Below are 24234 nucleotides of genomic sequence, written 5' to 3' on the forward strand. Positions count from 1 at the left end.
GTGTCACTCATCAAACTGGAGAGAGAGAGAGAGAGAGAGAGAGAGAGAGAGAGAGAGAGAGAGAGAGAGAGAGAGAGAGAGAGAGAGAGAGAGAGAGAGAGAGAGAGAGAGAGGAGAGACAGAGAGAGAGAGAGGAGAGACAGAGAGAGAGAGAGAGAGGAGAGACAGAGAGAGAGAGAGAGAGAGAAAGAGAGAGAAAGAGAGAGAGAGAGAGAGAAAGAGAGAGAAAGAGAGAGAGAGAGAGAGAAAGAGAGAGAGAGAGAGAGAGACGTTTATTCGTAAAAAGTCAAATTACAAAATAATCACATTGATACAAAATCCAAAACAGATTCACGTAAAAAAGATGATCAATAGTACTGAGTGTTTTCTGAACAAAGAAACATCTAACCTTTTAACAATTATCAAACTAAAAAAAAGCTATCCAGAAACATGTTGAGGTCAGGAGAATTGTTTTTTCTACTTTTGCCCTCAAACCTTTTGTGTCTTGCAGGAATTTTTTTTTCTTTTGCAAATCAGATTTTTCTGATACGGCCTCTTTCATGCTACTTGTATCAGGAGGTCTCTCAGGTGTTTCTTTGGCAATTCTCTACGCTTTATTCATTCTTGTGTTATTGTTTTTCCTACGCTACGTTTAAGAATTCCTATCACAGAATTCTATCATCCTCATCTTCCTCGTCCTTCTCTAGCAGAGACTCTACCACCCTGGCGGGGTCTCTCTGGCCCCTTCAGCCTTCATCAGATCACTCTGTCCATCCTTTGTGCTGTTATCCGTGTCCTACGTGCTGCTCTGTGGGTCCGGGTTGACGGCAGGTGACTGTTTAACCATCCTGTCGGCTGTCTCTCCGGCCCCTCAGCCCCCGTATTATTCTGTGGAGGGAGAAAGAGAGAGAGAGACAGAGAGAAAATAGAAAATGGGAGAGAGAGAGAGAGAGAGAGAGACACAGAGAGAGAGAGAGAGAGAGACAGAGAGAGATAGAGAGAAAATAGAAAATGGGAGAGAGAGAGAGACAGAGAGAGGGAGAGAGAGAAAATAGAAAATGGGAGAGAGAGAGAGACAGAGAGAAAGAGAAAGAGAGAGCGAGAGAGAGAGAGAGAGAGAGGGAGGGGGAGGGAGAAGGGAGGGGGCGTCGGGTGCAGATCAGAGGTTACCACAGGACACCGCTGCTTTGCTGCCTGTTCGGCTGTCGGACCTCGGAGTGAGACTCGAACCCCCACCCGCCCGGTCGGTGGACTCTCCTCTCCTCACCGCTCCACCCCTGGATGCCCCCCCGACTCGCGCACACGGCGGCAAGTTGAGAGCCGGAGTCTCCCCCAGGACAGGAGCGTTTACCGCCGCGGACTGTGAGACGGAGAGACGCCGGTCTTCCTCTCTACTTCTGGGCTGCATTGTTGACCGCTGGACGCCGACGGACATGGAGGGGTAGTCGGTCAGCGGGGGGGCTGCTCGCCTGCTGGGGGGTGGAGGCGACACGTCGGTGTCACGTTAGGATTTGAGCTACTATAAAGCTGTAAACGGGAGTGACGTTCTCTCCGGAACTCTTCAAACATCAGCGGACACACACACACACACACACACACACACACACACACACACACACACACACACACACACACACACACACACACACACACACACACACACACACACACACACACACACACACACACACACACACACACACACACACACACACCAGGGAGTCGGCATTAGAATTCAGTGGTAGTTCCTTTGTCGGATTTTGCGGTCCTGCCCTGAACGCACCTCCAGCGCCTGTTGGCTGAAGTCACGTGACGCACCGGGTCGGAAACACGGACACGACGTTTAATTTATTCCGATAAAATCAAAGCGAATTAACGGGGACAACAGAAGGTGAGAGGTCACCGGGGACGGTCCCGTCTCTCCCCCCCCGCCTCCCATCAGTCTGTCATGAAGATGTGAACTCCCCCCCCCCCCTGCTCTCTCTCTCCGCCGTCCAGGACGCTTTGATCCCCCCCGGCTGTTCGCGACACACACATCAAACGCTCCTCCCGCTTCTCGGGGATGTACGAAAGCGTGGATGTGGTGGGTTTGAGTCCCGGCTCCGGGTCCTTTCTGGGCATGGATTACTACCACCGACCCCCGGGACTGGGGCCAGAGAAGGGGCTCCTGTCCGTGGTTGGAGGACTCCAGCGTCCGTTCGCAGGTTCCCTGGTGACCGGCAGGCACTGGAGCGGATCCAGCCACTGTGAGTAAAGCAGGAATTAATACGGAATAAGATGTTTCCGTTCAGACATGCACGCATTAGCTGATACTGTCTCCTGCTTCCATTGTTTCAATTAAAGTTAAGGTCCAGCAACCCCCTTGACCCCGGACAGGAGAGGAGGTTCAGAGAATGAATGAATGAATGAATGAATGAATGAATGAATGGTTTCTTCATCAGAGGTGTTGTGAAAGTGTGATGTTATGAGTGTTATAAGTTGGAGTGGGTGAATCTAGAGGGAAGCTCGATGTTGCCAACGTAAGTCCGTGTCCTTCAGCAGTGATCTTCTACCCTCTTTATTGTTCTCTGCTGTCCATCCCAACAAACCCTCTGGTTGCAGGTCTTTCAATGAGTGACTCAAATGACCTCAGGTCAGCCGCTGCCTGCACGCCTTTACCAAAGCCGACCCTTCCTGACCTCAGGCTCAGGATTTCTGTGTTTACAGCTAGTCCTCATGAAGCAGACTAGTTTATTCATTAATCAGTAGATTCAACAACAAGTGATCTGATCAGCAGTTGTTCATCAGTGTCATTTTCAGGCAAACATTACTCAATTTTCTGCTTTATAACCTGAAGTTTTATCACATTTCTCACATGAGTCAAATGCATTTCTGCTTTTATGAGATAAATATTTTTCTTTTGGTAATGAATCATCAAAGAAACATGCTAAAACATCAGTTTGGGTTTATTATTGATCAGTATTTTTCAGTTTTCTTTACTGAGCAAACCGCCACACAAATGAATGAACTAGTTGCAGAACTAGTTAAGTGTCACAGAGGCATTGAGTTACTTAGCATTTAAATGCTTGCACACAATGTTACTGCTGTGTTAAAGGCAGTACATGACTGAAAATAATAAGACAAAAATCAAAAGCATTATATAATTATGTCTTTTCCAGCCATTAAAACCCCTTTTTTCAGTTATAACCTCATTCTTATTCTGACAGTATTGTTCTCAGTTCAGTTTGTGAGGTTGAAGTTGGTGTGTGGGTGAGAAATATATCAATCATTCTACAAAAGGTAATAGTAAAGCTTTTTCTAGATCTTATTTTAAGCCATGACAAAAAGGAAGGACATTAAATCAATGAAACCTTTTACTCACACTATTTCTTCTAATGCTTCACCTGTTACTGTGGTTGTTATCATTTGAAGTGGTACCAGTCCAGGAGTGGAACCAGGGCGGGCTTCCTCTCTATCACGAAACACACGCACGCACACACGCACGCACGCACACACACACACACACACACACACACACACACACACACACACACACACACACACACACACACACACACACACACACACACACACACTATTTGCTCCATCAACCTGCTACTTTTGGTGTTTTTTTAAATCTTGTTTTTATTGTCTTAATTCTATTTCAATGCTCTTATGTTAATCTTGAGAATTACAACCAAATTCACACACGCAAACAACCCGGTCTTGTGAAGGCAGCACCGCTCCAGTAAAGCCAGTCAGACTTAGTAACCCTGGCGTGGTGATGTCACTGTGACACAGCCTTTGCGCACTTGAGTTGAAGTCGTTAGAAAAAAGCAAAGTGGACTCTGGTCAGCTGGAGAGAGAGGCTGGGACCCGCGGCGGCTTTGGGGGGGAGCGCTCGTAAATTCCGGTTGTTCAGACGGGGGGGACGGCTCTCAGTGAGCGACGAGAATGGAAGGCCATCTGCGGGCTCAAAGGTCAAAGGCCATACAGACGCGGGCACACACATCCAGCCTCTGCTGTGTGTGTGTGTGTGTGTGTGTGTGTGTGTCTGTTTTCTCCAGGAGCGGTGACTCATTGACAATTGGGAAGTGACCTATATCTCTCCCACTCTTTATTTCTCCTTCTATCTGCTTCTTTCTTTCCTGTGTCAGCTGCCCAGTCATCACTTTCCGTCACTGAATGACCTCCCTTTCCGTCCGTTGGACACACACACACACACACACACACACACACACACACACACACACACACACACTAGCAGTGTGTCTGAGAATGTGAGAGTGTACTGGCCAGGTTTGACCTGAGTGTCAGTGTTTCAAAGGGAGAGCGGTTATTGCTGTGTGGATGTCATGTCTGCATGGGTCTGTTGGTTGACGCTGCCTTCAGATAAATCTCGGCTATTAATTCACTCTAACTAAACTCTCATTTATATTTCCTTTAAGCTGGATCACCCCTATATTCACCTCACACAATGCATCCGTCAATTCCCACTTATTTCCACGCATCTTTTAATATTGCATGGATCCATGCACCAGGGGGCAGTCCAGAGTCAAAGACTTCGTCAACAAGAAACATACGAAGCATTTCTACAATTGTAGCTATAACGACACACACACACACACACACACACACACACACACACACACACACACACACACACACACACACACACACACACACACACACACACACACACACACACACACACACACACACACACACAGGCAGTAGAACACAGTGGGGCTACTTGAAACCATTTGGCAGTCCTTCTTCAGTGATGATTCCCTGGTCATTCCTGGTCATAGAGCTGTGGAACATTTCATGCCGTCTCATAAGTTGTCAATCCAAAGAAATATAGGTCTCCACACCTTTGTTTTGTGAGCGATTATGGCTTTGTTGTCAGGTAGTTTTAAGTTTGCTCTGATCCATTGCTTGCCTTGACAGTTTCATACCACATAAGGCCCCGTTAGTCCACAGTAAAGATCAGACCGTGTGACTAGTAGCTGTCATCATGCTGTGTCCTGTTATTGCTGACCTCTACTGTATATCCCTGCCTGCTAAATTGTCACTGGAAAAGCAAGTCATTGGCTATGCTTCTGCGTTGACCTGTCAAAAACCATTGCTAATAGTCTGTGTGCTTCATACAACACCGTTGTAAAGGTTTGAGGCTAACGGACAGTTGGAGCAGGAGTTATTAAGTCGTCTTGCTGATCATTTTGTTGAGCAGTCACAGGACTCAAACATCGACATTGTGACGTGGGAAAGGCGAGCGTTACATTAATCTTGAAGGTTGCATGAAGCAGGTAATGATCTGCATGTTCATAAGTTTTGTTAGATAGATAGATGGATAGATAGATATACTTTATTTATCCCAAACTGGGAAATTTAGGTAGTTAGGTGTTGTTGTTTGTTTGTTTTTTAATTTAAAGTCATTGTCACAGAAGAGATAGCCTAAATGCAGCATTAATTAATGACCACTTCAGAGTTCATGTTATTTTGGACAGTTTTTTCACTCCTGAGGTTAGTGATGCCAAAATTTCAATCAGGAAACTGGATGAGGCCACAAAAATATTCAAGGATCCAGGACTCTGTCGTAAACTTTAAGACCAGTTATTGAACGTATTTGAAAGTTTTCCTTAGTTAAATAAAACATTATTAATGAAGCAGTAAAATAAATACGTCTGAGTTGTTTTGCATTAACATCTATATTTTCTTATTTATGGAAAATTCAAAAAATTGTCACAATATGTCTTCAATGGTAATATTATTGAAGAACCTGAAGTTTCGTGGAGGCCTATCCTTTGATTCATAGATATTGTCTGAGCTAGAGTCATGTCACCTCTCCATCTGTTATCACAATACAAAGTTATGGTCAATAAGCTTATCCATGTTGTAAACCTCTAAGTATTATTACGACTGCTGAATATGCACTTATTAATTTGGACATTGCTTTGCACATAGTAAAAATAATGAAAAAATGAATAATAATTGATAGTAAATTATAATGAATACAATATAGCAATAATAAAATAAAGGACGATTTAAATCAAGATGAAAATTATTAATAAACAAGGTGAGAATCCATTGCATTGATTTTTATTGTGTTTGTGTATTGATCATTAATAATAATACCGTGACTCAGTATTGACAAATCTCTACTGACGTCTGGAAACCACTCAAAGCTGTGGCGTGATATAAAATATCCTTTAAAAGTCATTTTGTGTATAAATTAATTCTCTAATCAGATATTACAATAAGAGTGCTGTGTTTTTGTATTGTGAACAAATGAAATGCTGTTTTTTGCTTGTGTTCTTGTGAATAAAAACATTTGCAAAACATCTGTCACACAATGATGCAGCTCAAAGCATTTCACTGCAAAGAAATTACATCCACTAAGTGCTTAATATAAAACGATCAAATAATAATAAAGGTGGAAGATTTATGTTGTATAAATACATAAAAATGTTAAATGTGTAGGAAGAATTCTGTGTTGAGGAACCTCTTGCTTGCTTGCTGTTTGTGGAAACCATTGAAGAGTTATAAACAGTGGCCATTTGAACAAGTAACATCAACACTGAAGCTTTCTCCAAACAGAACTGAGGACAGATTGTCCTGTCAAGGAGCAAATATGGTTCAAAGTCTAAAACTGTTGTAGGCCAGAGTAAATATCCCCATTATTAGCACAGCTAAATCATCTTGACTTAAGTGTGACATTCAGCTTTCATGAACTTTTTGTACAGAATGTGTTTTTTTCGAACAGATACGGAGTCTCAGTGTTTGATTGAAATGCTGCTGCAGTTGCATTGGATTGTGCATTCCTGCGTCGGGTAATGACTATAATTCTGACCTTTCCTTTTACCTTGGGAAAGCTTGGAGACGAGATCCTGACAGTGATAACAGAGGCAGAGGAAATGACTGCTGATTGAAGGCTGATACACTCTAACATAGCTAAACACAGTTGGCCAGAAAAGCCACAAAGACCCATGAAACAGAACTGTGTTAAGATGTGGACGGTAACTAAGAATAATTGTTTCTTATTCACCATACAGCAAAGGCTGATGGAAAATGTTTTGCAGGTTCTCGGAAACTGAAAAAGCTGATTTTTGTGCTGATCTTTCCAGGAGATGTAGGAATATTTAGATGCGTAAGGGTGAACTGCTGGCGGCGCCACAGGAAAAGTGGAGAGATTGCCAAAACTATCAGGCTTCAACCGTCGTTTTTGATTGTGAAGCCAGAGCAGGGGTCAGTTGTGTTGATTTTGCACACTACAGTAGGATTTAATGAGTTACAGGAATTTGTTTTGAAAACGCAGTACATTTTTAGTCTTTAAGAACACTGATATTCATAAAACCTACCCAATTCTTGATAATGTCAGCATTTGCAGAAAATGTACCTAAATTAATTTATTTTATTTGTTTTACCGTAACTTCAGTTCAGACATAACACTTTAAAGTTTGAAAAAGAATAAAGCATGATTTTTGCTTGAAATGACATATTCTTATTTGGAAAAAAGAAAAGAAAAGGCAGAATCAGTTAGAGGTAAAATGCACCCTCCCTTATTCCTGCAAGAAGAACTGGTTCAAACGAACCATGAGCCTCACATTAGTATTCATTTATTTTCTGACACATTGTTGTCTGTGTTGGTCCTCTGTTGTTTGTGGAAGTGGGATGTAAGAAGAGATCAAAAAACACTTTTTGAAAACAGGACAATTCGGAAATAGAAGGAGAAACAGAGACAGAGGGAGGATTGTAAAGGTTGCCAGTACTGAAGAGAACTGTTAGCTGTTAGTGGGAAAAGAAGCACAGAGAAATGGAAGAGAAGGGAGTGAAGGATTGAGGGATGGTCTGATGACTGAGGAGGAGGAGGATCTCCTCTCTGTCTCTCCCTCTCTATGTAAACAGAGCAGAGCAGTAGAGGGCAGCTGAATCTCCCTTTCATGGAATGTCTGGTATGGCTCCTAAAGCAGGGGGAGGGGAGAGAGTGGAATGAGAGGAGAGGAGTGGTGAAGGCACTTTTACGAATCAACTCCAGGCTGTGTCTCTGGTAAGACCGGATATTGTCCACAGTTTCCCCTCAAGGCACATTGCAGGAAATTGTCTGTTACATTTATTCTCACCTGCTGAAACACTCCTTTTGGCTCAGGCCAGATGTGGAGTGGGCGTGGAGCCTACAGGAGGTAGGATGTCCTGATGAACTCACGCCTTGAAAGTCACCCATCACAAATAATTGCCAACAAAGCAAACAACGTTACCTTAAAGACTCCTGTCAGTGAAATCAGTCGTTTAAGGCCCCGTCCACACGATGACGGATTTTTAAAAAACGCAACTTTTTGTTGCATTTACGCCTTCCGTCCACACGACAACGCAGATATCCGGAACAAAAACGCAACTTTTCGAAAACGCTGGCCTAGGTGGATTTTTAAAAAAATGCTGTGTCTGCGTTGTCGTGTGGACGGTAAACCTCTGTGACATGATATTTATGGGCCCGTGTGTTGTGACAACAAAACCCGGAGGATTCCTATTGGATAAAATTTGACTCAATACTGCCACCACATGGTTTGGCATGCTTACAGCTGTCTTCGAAAACGCACTGGTGCGTTTACGTGTGGGCGGAGATTTTTTTTGAAAACGCTGTCGTGTGGACGGGGCCTAAGTGGACTAAGTATCAGTGTCAATGTTGTGTTCCCTCAGTTTCTCCGAGGTCACGTGACGTTTGAGAGCATAGTTAGAAGTGAGATTTCATGGTTTACTTGACCGTCCATTGCATTCTGTCCATTGTTTCCTGAGCTGGGGCACATATACTAGAAGTGTGTGGTGGTTTCCAGACCAGTCGTGAGTGAGCTGCTTTTTGCTGGGATATTTTTCTGCATCATAGACTGAAACGTGGGCTGATAGAAAACAGTCATAACATAGGAAGCCTAAATGAAAACATGGTGACTCATGTCACCATCATGGAAGACCATTTTTGCTCCCTCTTCAACCACCACAGATGTCAAGCCAACTCAATCCTACTGAAATCAGTTCAGCTGAAATGGGCCCTTTCTTGGCCAACTCTACTTCCTTCCACCAGACAAAAATCATACCAGCAGCTCTGAAAGTGTGGCATCATCCGTGAAGACAGATGACGACGTCATAGCTTGAGAAGCAACGCACTGACGTGTGGGAGAAAAGACTTGTAGGACTACCTGGGGTCACAGAAACATAAACTAACCACCAGGAGAGAAGTCATATCACAAAGAAACACTGAAGTAAAGCAAAGGGATGGTCACCACTTGCACTGCCTGTACTTAAACCAGTAAGTACTATGAGACAGAGCCTGAAATTCTGTTCTGAGGAAAGACTTTCATGGATGGCCTTAGCGTACAGTGTGGGAATAGAAAGCTCACTAACAGTAACCGTGGAAGCATCCTTCATGACCGGTCAGGGTCTCTTTTCTAAAGGGTAGTCTTCATTAAACTAATCCCTTCATGTGGCGTCTGTGTGCGTCTTCAACCGGTTCATAATGTGCCATATCAACCAATGACAAGACTTGGCCTCAACTTACTGTTTAATTTCCTGAAGCTTCCGCTGCTTCCACCAAGCAGCTGTCATTGCAGTGTCATACTATACTCTAATGTTAACTTTAACCTAAAGTCGTGCAATTTCCTCCGGGATTAATAAAGTATCCATCCGTCCGTCCGTCCGTCCATCCGTCTGTTCCGATGCGATCTGATCCGTCCCGTCATTCAGCTGTAAACCGTTAGTCCTACTACTTTACTGCGGACTCCCTCATCATCCATTAAACGATCGATGTAGTCAGCTTGTGAATTTTATTTCGACAGTTATTCAAAGACTTTTTTTTTGCAGTTAGTTTGAAACGTTTGAAAAGAAGTTTTTTATTTGTTTCAGTAGTTTATAGAGATATTGATGCTGTCCAAGAGCATCACAGACTAACACCTTCATAAGCTAAAATATTTCTGTCAATTGTGAAACAGGTGTGAACACTCAACTTAGATTTACTCTGAAACCCATAGTTGTCTACACAACTATGGGTTTCATTTCTTGAATGAATGAATTCAAGAAGAGACAATCAGTAATTGTCCTGTCTTGAGCCGCGTATCTGGATCCGGGCCATGGTTTTCCACTGGAGTCAAAACCCCCTCTGACATGGGAGGTGGTGTACACCCTGGAAAAGCTACCAGTTTATATCTTTTTAAAATACTCATCCAAAATTTTAAGATTGTCTTCAAATGGCAACCTGGTCTGTTTTTTTAATGAGTGAGTTTACAGGTGCTGACTTAAGTCAGCCAGGCTTGGGTTGGGCAGCGCTCTTAGCATTGGTTAGAAACACAGTTGGATGTCATTGACCCTCAGAGGAAGGAGCTGTGGGTGAAGTTGACTCCATCAGGAAAGGGCTGAGCAGAAATGCTGACAAGTCAAAATCCTAACCCAACCACTGCAGCCACATTCTTGTCTGCTAAAAAGCATTGGACAGACAAGGTTTCTTTGTGAGATTCAGGCTTTTGACAGGTCTAATGACATGTTTGTGATTAGAGGAGCCCTCTAGATCATTCAAAAACCATGTGAGCAAAGAACACTGAATGAAACCCGACCTAAAATACTCAGTTAACATTAGCTGTATCCAGCAAAAAACCTATAAAACTATTTTTGATGTTACCTCTAGAGTTAATGTTTAATGTATTGTTAAATATTTTTAAATAACTCGTGAAGAATTCACGTGAAAGATGTTTGCTTCTTGTTATCCTTTCCGATGAGGGTTACTCTGATCCAAATCTGATCTATGTTTGTCATCTATTAGTTGTTTTGTGTGAAACAAGTCAGTTCTTAGCTGTATTGTGAATTTCGTGACGCTTTGGTTGAGTTGCTGCATTTCTGATTTGCATGATGGTAAAATGTTGGAGGGCTCATTGGTAACGTGACAGACTGCACACATCTTCAAATATACATCACAGACTAAATATAAGTGTCCCTTTCTCCTCCTGCTGCAGCCATAGAGACTGAAAGCACGAGTTCAGGAGAGGACCTGCTCGTCCCCAGCCCCCCCTCGCCTCCTCCCCCACCTCGTGTCTACAAACCCTGCTTCGTGTGTCAGGACAAATCTTCCGGATACCACTACGGAGTCAGTGCCTGTGAGGGGTGTAAGGTAACTTCAACTAGCACTGCACCCCATCCCCACCCCAACAAACACTCAAACAAACAATATTCATTCAAGATAAGTGTGAAAAGAGGCAGGCTGGTCTCAGGAGACCGACAGGTCATTGCATAATGTGTAAGCTAAGGGGTCACGACCTTTGCACCTTCCTGTAGGATCTATAAGCCTCTTTAAATCAACTTATCCACACACACACACACACACACACACACACACACACACACACACACACACACACACACACACACACACACACACACACACACACACACACACACACACACACACACACACACACACACACACACCCATCAGTATAGACTTTGACATCTCTGTGAGGATTGTCCCAATGGTCAAACTGACGTCCTGCAGCTCATCCACTCAATAAATATACGATATCACACCTGTGTCCACTAGTGATCCTGTGGATGATACAGTTTTGGGTCTACAGCTGTTGCCCGTTTTCATTGCAGATTTGAAAACGGGCCAACTGAAATGTTTGTGCTACTTCTGCACTTCAGTAATTGGCTCCGTTTGTCTGTCAGGGTTTCTTTCGGAGGAGCATCCAGAAGAACATGGCCTACACATGTCACAGAGACAAAGTCTGTGTCATAAACAAGGTGACGAGGAACCGGTGTCAGTCCTGTCGTTTGCAGAAATGCCTCGAGGTTGGCATGTCCAAAGAGTGTGAGTCCAGAAGAGCAGCCTGTTTGTTATTGTCTGTGTGGAGTGAAACTGTATAAGGACGAACCTCTGAAGGTATTTTATATAGTGAACCATTAGATTCCTGTCATGTGGACGCTCTGCTGTGTTCCATATACTTCAAGCAGAATCAGCCGTTAAAAACAAGGAGCCGGATCTCTGGCTGCTGTGAGGCTTGAACCTTATTATCTATGGCCCTCTGGTGGTCCCTCTGACTCATAACATCCTTCACACCAACATGCCGTTTCTCCCATCACTGGCTTGAAGAGATTTTTTTCTGCGCATCAGTGTAACTGACGGAATTGCGAATGAAATGGTCAAACTTTCACTGCTGTGTAAAATGATAATATTCTTCACTTGTGAGTTTGTTCTTCAGGCGCTGTTTTAAATAGGAACACTGAACACACATCTTTATGTGTCAGAGCATTGTCTGGGTCAAACAGAGCACCTTAGATATTGCTGTGATGCCAGACAAGCAAGTTTTTTCTGCTGCTATTATGGACACTGAAGTTACCCTAATGTAATGGTACCGTGTCCTAAGAGAGCCTGCCTGTCCTCGCATCATCAGCTAAGATGGGTCTTCAGTTTGTGTCTGTTTCGAACAGCAGAATTTAAGTAATTATATCAGTTGTTTAATTCTACTTCATCCCGTGTCACGACTGGAGGAGAAATGTGAGATTCTGGTAATTTAGATCAGCCAGTAATGTGACTGTTTATAGAGGCAATCTTTAATATTCCTTACCCTCTTTGTGGTGTCCAGATTAACAAAAATGTTTCACTCAGGATTTAAAATCTGGATAATTACAGCAGAATTTAATGGTAAAGACTAAAAAAGCCAATGAGAAACCCCCAGCTTCAGAAAGCAGCCATAAAACAGTTGATCCTTTTTTCCACGGAGGCTAATGTTAGCAGTCACTCTACAGTAGACGTGAAATCTCACGAGGCCTTGGAACCTTTTGTTCCGGAAGTGAAAATGCGAGATGTTTAATTCCAGATCTAAAGCTAAATACCCTGTCTTCTTCCAGTGGTGCGCAATGATCGAATGAAGAAGAAGAAGGATGACAAGAAGCAAGGGGAAGCCGAGACCTACGTTCTGTCAGCAGACACTGAAGAAATGATTGAAAGAATTCGCCGAGCCCATCAGGACACGTTCCCCTCCCTCTGTCAGCTGGGAAAATATACAACGGTATACGCAGACACGCACACGCACACACACACACACACACACACACACACACACACACACACACACACACACACACACACACACACACACACACACACACACACACACACACACACACACATCGCGTCACTAGCATATGTTAGGCTACGGATGCACAACAAGTGAATGTAGAGATGCAGTCGATGCTAGAGGCTGAAGATGCTCCTCTACCTCACAGAGCAACAGCTCCGAGCACCGTGTATCTCTGGACGTCAGTCTGTGGGACAAGTTCAGTGAGCTGTCCACCAAATGCATCATTAAGACGGTGGAGTTCGCCAAGCAGCTCCCTGGTTTCACGACGCTGACCATCGCTGACCAGATCACCCTGCTCAAAGCTGCCTGCCTCGACATACTGGTGAGTTCCACCCAACCAACAACGATTAAATCACCCTCCACAGAGACGAGCCTGCTGCATCTGTCAAAACGCACCACTCAACTTCCCCCCCACTTAGATTCTGAGGATCTGCACCCGCTACACCCCAGACCAGGACACCATGACTTTCTCTGACGGCTTGACCCTGAACCGCACCCAGATGCACAACGCCGGATTCGGCCCGCTCACCGACCTGGTGTTCTCCTTCGCCAACCAGCTGCTCCCACTGGAGATGGACGACGCAGAGACGGGCTTACTCAGCGCCATCTGCCTGCTCTGTGGAGGTACTGCACCTTAATAGTGTTCTGGAGGAATCAGCTGAAGCACTGTTCACGTGGATCAGATTTGTTATCCATAAAAGTGCTGTTTGTTTACTTTGGCTGGGTTTAATGAAGTCTCTGTGTGCAGACCGTCAGGACCTGGAGGAGTCTGACAAAGTGGATGTTCTTCAGGAGCCCATCGTTGAAGCTCTGAAGGTTTGACATTTCATTATTATTGACAGTTTCTTTTCATGTTTGGTCAATTTTTATGTTGTGTAGTTTATAGTTAATGGATCTATTAACATCATAACTATGTAGTAATCACTTTACAACTGTTTGAATCTATGTTGGATGTTTTGGTGCTAATATATTAGATTTGGACCATTAAGGTGATAAATATACATACTTGACATGTTACAGTATGAGAAACCATAAATTGATTCATTTAATTTTTCCTACCCTTATAGTTTATTTAGTAGTGGAGGAATAGTGTCTGTGAACAAAATACTTTAAAAAAAGATCCTAAAAATCACAATAATTTCTGTGTTTACCAAACAAGCAGAACATTGTTATAACAGAACAGAAGTAGAAACAGATGTTTGTCTTCCATAGATCTATGTGAGGAGGAGGAGGCCTGATAAACCCTGCATGTTTCCCAAGATACTGATGAAGATCACTGACCTCAGGAGCATCAGTGTGAAGGGTAACACACACACACACACACACACACACACACACACACACACACACACACACACACACACACACACACACACACACACACACACACACACACAATCACCTATTGCATTAACTGTCAATGTGCTTCTTTCTGACAGGAGCAGAGCGAGTGATCACACTGAAGATGCAGATACCCGGTTCAATGCCTCCTCTCATTCAGGAAATGCTGGAGAACTCTGAGGGACTTGAGGGACATGGAGCCGGGGGAGGGAAAGGAGGAGGAAAAGGGAGGGGAGGAGGCAAAAAAGAGGAAGAATATGAACTTGGAAGCTGTAATCCGAGTCCTTCTGCCAAATCAGTTACCACGTCCTGCAACCCCTCCTCTACTTGAAGCTCTTGACACATTGCCATCTTGCTTCAAGGCCTGGTACTGCAAGAAAATAATCCACAGCTCTGACGAAACATTCAAACAAAAAAACTGAATGTGTGAAGCCATGAACTCATGAAGTAATGTCATGTCACCAGTAACAGGAATTTACTGGTGACCTTAAGTAAAACTTAAAGAAGCCAAGATGGAGGATGAAGGTGCTGCAGGTCGGATGAAAGCAGGTACTCCATGCTCGAAGGGCACCAAGGTTCATTTTATTAAATGCAATAAAGAGAATTTGATAATTGATGTCATTTAATAAAGCCTCAAAGGTGAATTGAATCAAGGATTATGAAGAAACATGGATGTAGACAAATTAGATACCTTATAAATCACAATTCATTATGTGTAACATATTGTATATAAAAACAGGGAGTGAAAGAAGTGAATGAGATAATAGAAGAAGCTATTTTCCTAACTGTACATGTATATTTACTGTATTTCTTTTGAGCTGTAAAGAACCATCTGGGGGAGGGAATAACCCTTGATTCAGTTCTTTACTGGATGAAATCTAAACATGACTGGAGACTCTAATTTGAAAACAAGTGAAACCTAGGAAACTTTCATTTTGAAATGTTTCAAGGTCTGCCTGCTGGTGGTCGTTCAACCAAAGGTAGAGGTGACTGCATGTGTAACGCTGTCCTCCAGTGGTCCAATATGGTTTCAAACCCAATAATACTATGCAGGATTCTCAAAAATCATATCTAGACCAAGAAGTGAACCCATGTCAAGTATCAGTCTCATTATCCACTAATGTGGCCACTGGTTTGTTAGCAGATGAGCAGCTGCTCCCTTCTGGTATATATTTTGATTTGTATTTCATCAGTTGGCGTAGGTGTTGGCATTTTATGACTTTGGAATGGAATGATGTTTTCTTCATAATGACATACTGCACCTTTGCAAAGATGTGTTTACAAGCCAACAAATCCAGCAGAATATGCATTATAACGAAACATGTCCCCAAACCTGCAAGCTGTATTTTGTTTTCAAGATGGTCTGCACCACTGATCATTGCCTGTATTCAAAGTGCCACTGCCTCACAACAATATACACTGTCAGGTAGAAGCCATTCAGTGTTCTTTAAAAACATGATGTAATACCCATGTGCAAGTATAAATTACAGGGAGTTTATTAAAGAATTACGTCTTTCTTTTGCTGGTTTCATGTTTGTACTCTTTGGTTGATGTGGACATGTAAACCCCTTGGCACAGACTTCCAGGTGTGTAGATTCTGCATATTTTTGTATCAACATTTGATTTTTTACAGTATAAAGCACAACGAAATAGTTTGTGTGTTCACAGCTAACTCAGTTAAAAAAAACAAAAACTCAAGGAATATTCAGTGAATAAAAATAGAAAATTCCCTCTTCAGTCTTCTTTCAGTGACTCTCTTTGGCAAAAAAACAAACACGGAAAACATGTTTTTTTTTGGTGTGCAGTTCTTTGGAGTTTGAGGTGGTACTTAAACCAAATTTTAAAAAAAGTTTTTCTAGTTAGAAAAATGTTTTTCTGATTGAGGTAAGCTAACTACGAGTAAATCCCCAAAAAGAAAGTCTCAAAAGAAAATACTGTAGAGTTTAATTTTTCACAGACAGATTTATTTCCCTTCATCTCCAATGATGCTGGCTTACCCATGTGTTTGATATGTGGTGAAAAATGAGTAAACAACAAAAAAATAATGCTGAAAGGCATTTCAAAAAGAGGCACCCTGCATTTGTTAAAAAGCACCCAACATGGTATCAGTGAAAAAGGGTGATTTTAAGCTGCTACAAGTTGAGCAGACTGAACATACTTTTTCAAAAGGTGGCTAAAGTCAGAACTGCTGGATCGGTGCAGGTCAGGAGGACATAAGAAGGTGGTGAGCCTCGGGAAAAACCTGTTTTTAAAATATCATTTCTTCCCCAAATTCAAAAACAAATAAGAACTTTGTCAGAAAATTAGAAGCTTTTATTATCTCCTCTCCATACACTGTTTCCCATATACAAGTACAGTGGTAGCTCTACTTACAAATGTCTCTACTTACAAAATTTTCTACTTACAAGATTTCTCAGCAAGAAAATATTGCCTCTAGTTACGAAAGAAATTTCGACGTAAAGTAAAAAAACTTAAAGTAAAAATTAGGGCTGTCACTTTAACGCGTTAATTTGATTAATTCCACTGCAAATTAACGCGCTATAAAAATTAACGCAATTAATCGCGAGTGGCAAATCAATGCGCAAGCATTCTAAATTTGTCCCATTGAGTGACCCATAGGCTGCAGTGACGTCACTTACTACCTGCGCCACTAGTCAAAAGCAGAGTGACTGACAACGGAGGTAAGATCGGGCCTAAAAAATCCAGCCCGACCCGAACTGAGCCCGACGGTATGAAACCCCGACCCGACCCGAATGTAATTATTGACATTTTGAGCCCGACCCGGCCCGAATTTCGGGCTTGGATTCGGGCTTAAGATCTTACCTCTACTTTCAGCGCGTATACGATCGGAAAGGTAAAGTGATAGGAGAAAATACAGCTGACGCATGGAGGGAACTGAGCAGGTACTGTAGATGGATGTTTGTCATACAGCTCCTTCTATGTTTTACCTAAATTATTTATTTTGTAAGGGTATTCCTTAGTTTAATACCCATAGATCGTTTGAGATACATAATATATAAATATATATTTATTTAAAAAGTTCGGGCTGGGTTGGGCTTGGATCTTAAGATCTTAAGCCCGACCCGACTCCTAAAAAAATCCAGCCCGACCCGACCCGAGCCCGACGGTATTGAAGCCCGACCCCACCCGACCCAAAAGTAATTGTTGACTTTTTGAGCCCGACCCAACCCGAATTTCGTGTCGGGTCGGGCCTGAACTTGGGTTTGGGCGTAAGATCTTACCTCTACAACAGAGATGGACGCGACACAGGAGAGCGAGGCAAGCCCACTCGGACCTTTGGGCGGAAAGTTTATTTATAAAAAGAACAAAGATGGGACTATCAACAAAAACGCAGTGATTCTGCGCTGCCAATCTGTGCTGTAGACGCCTCCGTCAGTCTGCCCCAGGGCAGCTGTGGCTACACACGTAGTTTACCAAAACCAAGTATGAATGTGAAGTCAATGAATAATGGATCCGATGTAAAGCGTCTTTGAGTGTCCAGAAAAGCGCTATATAAATGTAATCCATTATTATTATTATTATTATTATTATTATTATTATTAATTGTACCTTTTGTAAAATAATTTTCATATCACTGAAGCAGCTCCAGCCCAATGTATCATTTAAATGCAAAACATGTCAAGGACACAGAGTTGAATGTTAGCTTACCCTTTTAAAGGAAAAAGCCTGTTGGCATCTTGCTATTTAGTTGCCTTATTTAGAGGCATGTTATACTATTCATTTTGAATTGCTGTATTGAGTCAGCTTTAGTATTCATTTTGATTGAGAGTCTGCTTATGTGCTATTTGAGACTCAGCCTTATTTTTTTTCTGAATTTTATTTAACTGTATTTGTATCGCATTTTTGAGAAATGCACCTGGCCTAATTGGTTTGCTGATGTGCTTGGCCTTTTTTCTTTTGAATTTCATTTATAAAGCACACGTAACCAATAAAAATGTGGATCTACAATTTTGTAACGTCCCGGGATTCAAAATTTTCATTTGGGGGCCTTAAGCAGGTATGAGATTAAAATGCGATTCAATAGATTAATTATATTACAAATCCTGTAATTAATTAGATTAATTTTTTAATCGCCTGGCAGCACTAGTAAAAATACAGTAACGGCTGATACTCGCAGCTCCCATAGGTTCCTGAATGCAACATTCTCATAGCTCCTCTGCCATTGGCTATTACCGAGTATCTTCCTGGCATCCCATTGGCTAAGAGGGACCTCTGTGTGGAGCTAGATTGGTGTTTATAAAGGGTCCTTGTCATTCGGCTCTCGACCCATGAGGTGTTCTGATAGTTTTTTTAGTATTCACTATGGACCCTGTAATGGGAGTTTACCATGGGCCTGCCGCCATGTCAGTATAACTCTCATACACGCATCCACACAAGCACTCATCCACACCTGTACACAAGGACACACAAACATACTTTGTATGTATATTTTGTATTATGTTGATATTATGTTGCATAATGGAGACTTTGTAGGGTTGATGTATTTGTTATTTAGATTTATAAGTTGGGAAATTAGTTTGTGTATTTAAAGGACTACGGTAGCTTATTTTGATCTTTGATTGGCCAATCAATTTATGCATAATGTTCATTCTTATTCTGTTGATAACGTTTCTATATATCATTACATCCCTTTCAATAGAGTTTAAGCTGTAGTATATTTAAGTGGGTTATTAGTTTCTGTCTGGGTGAGGGGAGTTGATTAAAGCACCTGTGGGGAAACGATAAAGGGCAGGCGTGGCTCAGGTGGGGGGGAGCTCGCCAGAGCAGAGAGGATGTGTCAAGAAGATGCCTCCGTGAGGAGCTCTTCAGGAGAATGTTTAGTTTTTACACGGTAACTGAACGACATGGAATAAAATGCAATATTTTGCTAAACGGGTCCGGAGTTTCCATCCTACTAAGCGAACCTTGACAAGTGGTGGCAGCGGTTTTGGGAACGACGGTGCGCAACAGACAAACGCACAGACAAGATGGAGCACAAGGATGGGAATACGCTATCATTGGCGGATCCAGGAGCAAAAACGCGCAAGGCAGTGAGAGCGGCGGTGGAGCAAGGTGAACCGATACAGGAGCTGCTGTGGAGTGGACTGGAGACGCCGCGGAGGAACAGGCCGGAGCAGCAGGACCCGCAGCACATGATGTTAGAGTTGGCGGATCTGTTAAAACGGACAATCAGACACAGTGAGCACGGGAAGAGAAACGGGAAGCTCGTTTGAAAGTTTTGGAAGAGAGACTGATGGAACGCCAACACAACACAGCTGTGTCGAGAGAGGATCGTCGTGATGCTGTGGGAGGGGCTGTCGGCGGAGGCTCGACTCCTACGTCATTCATGCTGCAGGTGAATGAAGAGGGCTCGGCTCTGCCGACCAATCAGGTACCTCAAGGTGGAGTACCGGTGGCGTTCCGACCTGAACTCTCACTACCAAAACTAACGGAAGCCGATGAGATCGAAGTTTATTTGGCAACTTTTGAAAGAATGGCTGTAACCTGTGGTTGGCCGAGAACCGAGTGGGCTATTCGGCTGGTCAGTCTACTCACCGGAAAGGCCAGAGAAGCTTATGTGGCCATGGACATTGCCTCAGTTCACGATTATGTCCAGGTAAAACAAGCAATTCTGGCCAAGTATGAAATAAATAGAGACACTTACCGCCGCCGTTTCAGAGATGCGAAGGCGAAAACCGGTGAATCTCCACATGAACTGTACGTGCGTCTTCTAGAGATGGCCAGAAGGTGGATTCCTCCGGAGGAACATACAGTAGATACTGTGATTGATGTGGTGGTTATGGAGCAGTTCCTGCACATGCTTGCACCGGAGATAAGAGTGTGGGTACGGGAAAGAGATCCCGAATCCGCGAGTGATGTCGCCAGGCTGGTTGAAATCTACATGTCGGCGCGTCAGGATCCAGGGACCCTCCATAACGCAGCTGATGGTGCTTCTGTTAGACCCGGTAAGTTTGGGATGCATACTGAAGTACTGCGTAAGGATAGCAGAGACCATACAAACAAAAATAATTTATTCGCATTTCATGGTGATAAAAAAGAGTTCCGCTGTTATTCATGCGGGAAGTCGGGTCATAAAGCAGCTCACTGCATGTTACGTAAAAGTAAGGCCAATTTTTGCAGCATACCTAAAGTCCCCTTACCTCGTCAGAAAGAGCGGTTGTGTAATGTTGAGGTTAATGGTAAAGCATGTAGGGCTTTGATTGATACTGGCAGCACACAAACACTGATTAAAGGGGGGGTCGTTGGTATGCCTGAGTGTGGTTCAGTTGTGCAAATTGAGTGTGTGCATGGGGATGTGAGACCATATGCAACAACTGAAATTACGTTGACAGTGCAGGGTGAGAAGTTAAGGCTTCAGGTTGGCGTGGTTGGAGGGCTTCCATATGAGGTTGTGCTGGGAACTGATATTCCCCTGGTGGCAGAGCTATTGAGGGCAGCACAGCATCAGAGTATGGTAGTGACACGCAGCCAGGCCAAGGGTGTGGTGCAGACTAGGACTGATCAATGGTTGCAGGGGCTGCCTTATTGGGATGTCAGTATTGAGGGGGAGGATATTCCAAGCAGGGGTACAAAGTCAAAGCGTCAGCGCAGGGAGGCTAAGCAGATGGGGACAGCAAGGAAGTTAGAAACTTTACTGCCATCCTACCAGTCTCTAGGAAAGGATTTTGTGCAGCTTCAGAGGGAGGATTGCAGTTTGGCAGTACTGTTTGAGAGAGCTGAGAAGAGTGTGGAAGCGGGGGCGAAGGAGTTTGCAATGATAGATCAGCGACTGTATAAGATAGGAGAAGAGGGTAAACAACTGGTGGTTACCAAACAGTTTAGATTAAAAGTAATGGAGCTGGGCCACAGTGTTCCTATGGCAGGGCATTTAGGACGAGAAAAGACCTTGGCACGCATTCAGCAAAGGTTTTTCTGGCCAGGCATTACACAGGATGTTGCAGAGTTTTGTAGCTCCTGTCCAGAGTGCCAGGTCACTGCTGGCATTAGAATATCAGACAGAGCACCTTTATGTCCACTTCCAGTAATAGATGAGCCATTCTCCCGGATCGCTATGGATATAGTTGGCCCATTGCTACCTAGCAGTTCAGGAAACCGGTTTATTTTGGTCATTTGTGACTACGCAACTCGCTACCCTGAGGCGTTTCCCCTTCGATCAATAAAAGCCAAACAGGTAGCTAAAGCATTAGGACAGCTCATTACACGGGTAGGCATTCCTAGGGAGATAATCACTGACCAGGGAACAAATTTCATGTCCACATTGTTAAAACACACTTACAAGTTTTTGGGCATTAAGGCAATACGCAGTACTCCATATCATCCTCAAACCGATGGGTTAGTGGAGCGGTTCAACCAGACCCTCAAACGAATGCTTAGAAGATTCGTTGATGAAACTGGAAAGGACTGGGATGCCTGGCTTCCATACCTCCTTTTTGCATACAGGGAAGTGCCACAAGCTTCTCCTGGGTTTTCTCCATTTGAACTGTTATATGGAAAAGTGGTCAGAGGGCCCTTGGATGTATTGAAAGAGACATGGGAGGAGCCATCGACTGCCAGCCCCAAAAATGTGATCTCTTATGTCCTCCAAATGAGAGAAAAATTGGCCCAATATGCAGTGATGGTGAAAGAGAACATGGCTGAAGCCCAAAAAGTCCAAAAAGGGTGGTATGACCGCCACAGCAGAGTCAGGGAGTATGCACCTGGCCAGAAGGTGTTATTGCTACTGCCCTCCTCAGAACACAAGCTGCTCGCAAAGTGGCAGGGCCCATTTGAAGTGGTACGTAAAGTGGGGCCTGTTACTTATGAAGTTAACATGGAGAAAAGAGGGAGGGCTAATCAAATATTCCACGTGAACCTCCTCCAGGCATGGAGAGAGAGAAAGCAGACTGTTGGGATGATATGTAAAGTAGAGGATGAAGAAATCACAGAGGGGTGTTTTCCCTCTGATAAAGAGGAAGAGTCCAGGCCAAACCTTTGTCATCTGTTGGATGAGAGAAGGGCAGAGGTCGAGCAGGTGTTAAATAGACCTGGAATGTTCACCAAGAAACCAGGGCTGACTTCAGTGGTGGAGCATAACATCCATCTGCAGGACCCCACACCAATCCGGCAACACATGTATCGTATTCCAGAACGCTTGTTAGGCACCTTAAAAGAGGAAGTGGATGCTATGCTGCGGTTGGGGGTGATAGTGCCCTCAGAAAGTGCTTGGAGCAGTCCCATGGTGCTAGTACCAAAGAAAAGTGGAGACATGCGCCCGTGTGAGGACTTCAGGAAAGTAAACAGCGTTTCCCGTTTTGATTGTTATCCCCTTCCTCGTATTGATGACCTATTGGACCGGCTAGGTCCTGCCCGATTCTTGTCTACTTTGGAACTTAGTAAAGGTTATTGGCAGGTACCGCTAGCCAAAGAAGCAAGACCACTCACTGCCTTTAGGACACCCTTTGGGCTCTTTGAATTTACTACCATGCCATTTGGTCTTCAGGGGGCGCCAGCAACATTCCAGCGGATGATGGACAAGGTGTTGCGGGGCTGTGAGGAGTTTGCAGCAGCATACTTGGATGATGTGATTGTTTACAGTCGATCATGGAAGCAGCACCTGCATCACCTCGACACTGTCCTAGAGCGAATTCAGCAAGCTGGGCTAACAGTTAATGGTTCGAAGTGTGCCATTGCACGAAAGGAGGTCCAGTATCTAGGCTACAGCATTGGTCCTGATGGATTGCGACCACAGGTGGATAAGGTGGCAGCAGTTCAGAACTGTCCAGTTCCTCAAACACGGAATGCAGTGAGGTCTTTTCTGGGCCTCATTGGCTGGTACCGTCGATTTGTGCCGGATTTTGCAGACCTTGCCTATCCATTGACTGAACTGACGAAAACAAAAGACAAAAGACCCTTCCGTTGGACTAAGGAGTGTGAGGTGGCATTCCACCGGCTTAAAGAAGTGATATGTAGCCACCCGGTGTTGGCAAGTCCGGACTTTTCAAAAGACTTTGTTGTACAGACTGATGCTTCTCAGGTGGGTCTTGGGGCTGTATTAGCACAGGGAGAGTCAGGACAAGAGAAGCCAGTTCTTTTCATCAGCCGCAAGTTAAAGCCACATGAAATGCGGTATTCAGTAATAGAGAAGGAGTGCCTGGCTCTTAAGTGGGCTTTAGAGAGCCTCAGATATTACCTTCTCGGGCGTCAGTTTATCGTGGAGACTGATCATAGGGCTCTAAGGTGGCTGCTGCAAATGAAAGACGGCAATGATCGTGTCACCAGATGGTACCTGACCCTTCAGCCTTACCGGTTCGAGGTCAGACACAGATCAGGATCAGCCAATGTGGTGGCTGATTATTTGTCTCGGAACCCAGGCTCCGAGTTAGCTGACGGGGTGGGAAATGTAATGGGAGTTTACCATGGGCCTGGCGCCATGTCAGTATAACTCTCATACACGCATCCACACAAGCACTCATCCACACCTGTACACAAGGACACACAAACATACTTTGTATGTATATTTTGTATTATGTTGATATTATGTTGCATAATGGAGACTTTGTAGGGTTGATGTATTTGTTATTTAGATTTATAAGTTGGGAAATTAGTTTGTGTATTTAAAGGACTACGGTAGCTTATTTTGATCTTTGATTGGCCAATCAATTTATGCATAATTTTCATTCTTATTCTGTTGATAACGTTTCTATATATCATAACATCCCTTTCAATAGAGTTTAAGCTGTAGTATATTTAAGTGGGTTATTAGTTTCTGTCTGGGTGTGGGGAGTTGATTAAAGCACCTGTGGGGAAACGATAAAGG

General features: G+C 43.6%; 1 protein-coding gene across 1 annotated transcript; it reads left to right on the forward strand.

Moving 5' to 3' along the window:
* The first annotated feature begins 1107 nt into the window (after positions 1–1107).
* Positions 1108–16146, forward strand: LOC137609428 (retinoic acid receptor alpha-B-like). The gene is made up of 10 exons (XM_068336439.1): positions 1108–1870; positions 1978–2225; positions 10953–11107; positions 11662–11803; positions 12844–13004; positions 13222–13398; positions 13496–13700; positions 13825–13892; positions 14289–14379; positions 14516–16146. The coding sequence occupies exons 2-10, from the start codon at positions 2042–2044 to the stop codon at positions 14746–14748; spliced, it is 1416 nt and encodes a 471-aa protein (XP_068192540.1). The 5' UTR covers positions 1108–1870; positions 1978–2041; the 3' UTR covers positions 14749–16146.
* The last annotated feature ends 8088 nt before the right edge of the window (positions 16147–24234 follow it).

Source organism: Antennarius striatus, chromosome 16 (assembly GCF_040054535.1).
Source record: "Antennarius striatus isolate MH-2024 chromosome 16, ASM4005453v1, whole genome shotgun sequence".
Lineage (NCBI taxonomy): Eukaryota > Metazoa > Chordata > Actinopteri > Lophiiformes > Antennariidae > Antennarius > Antennarius striatus.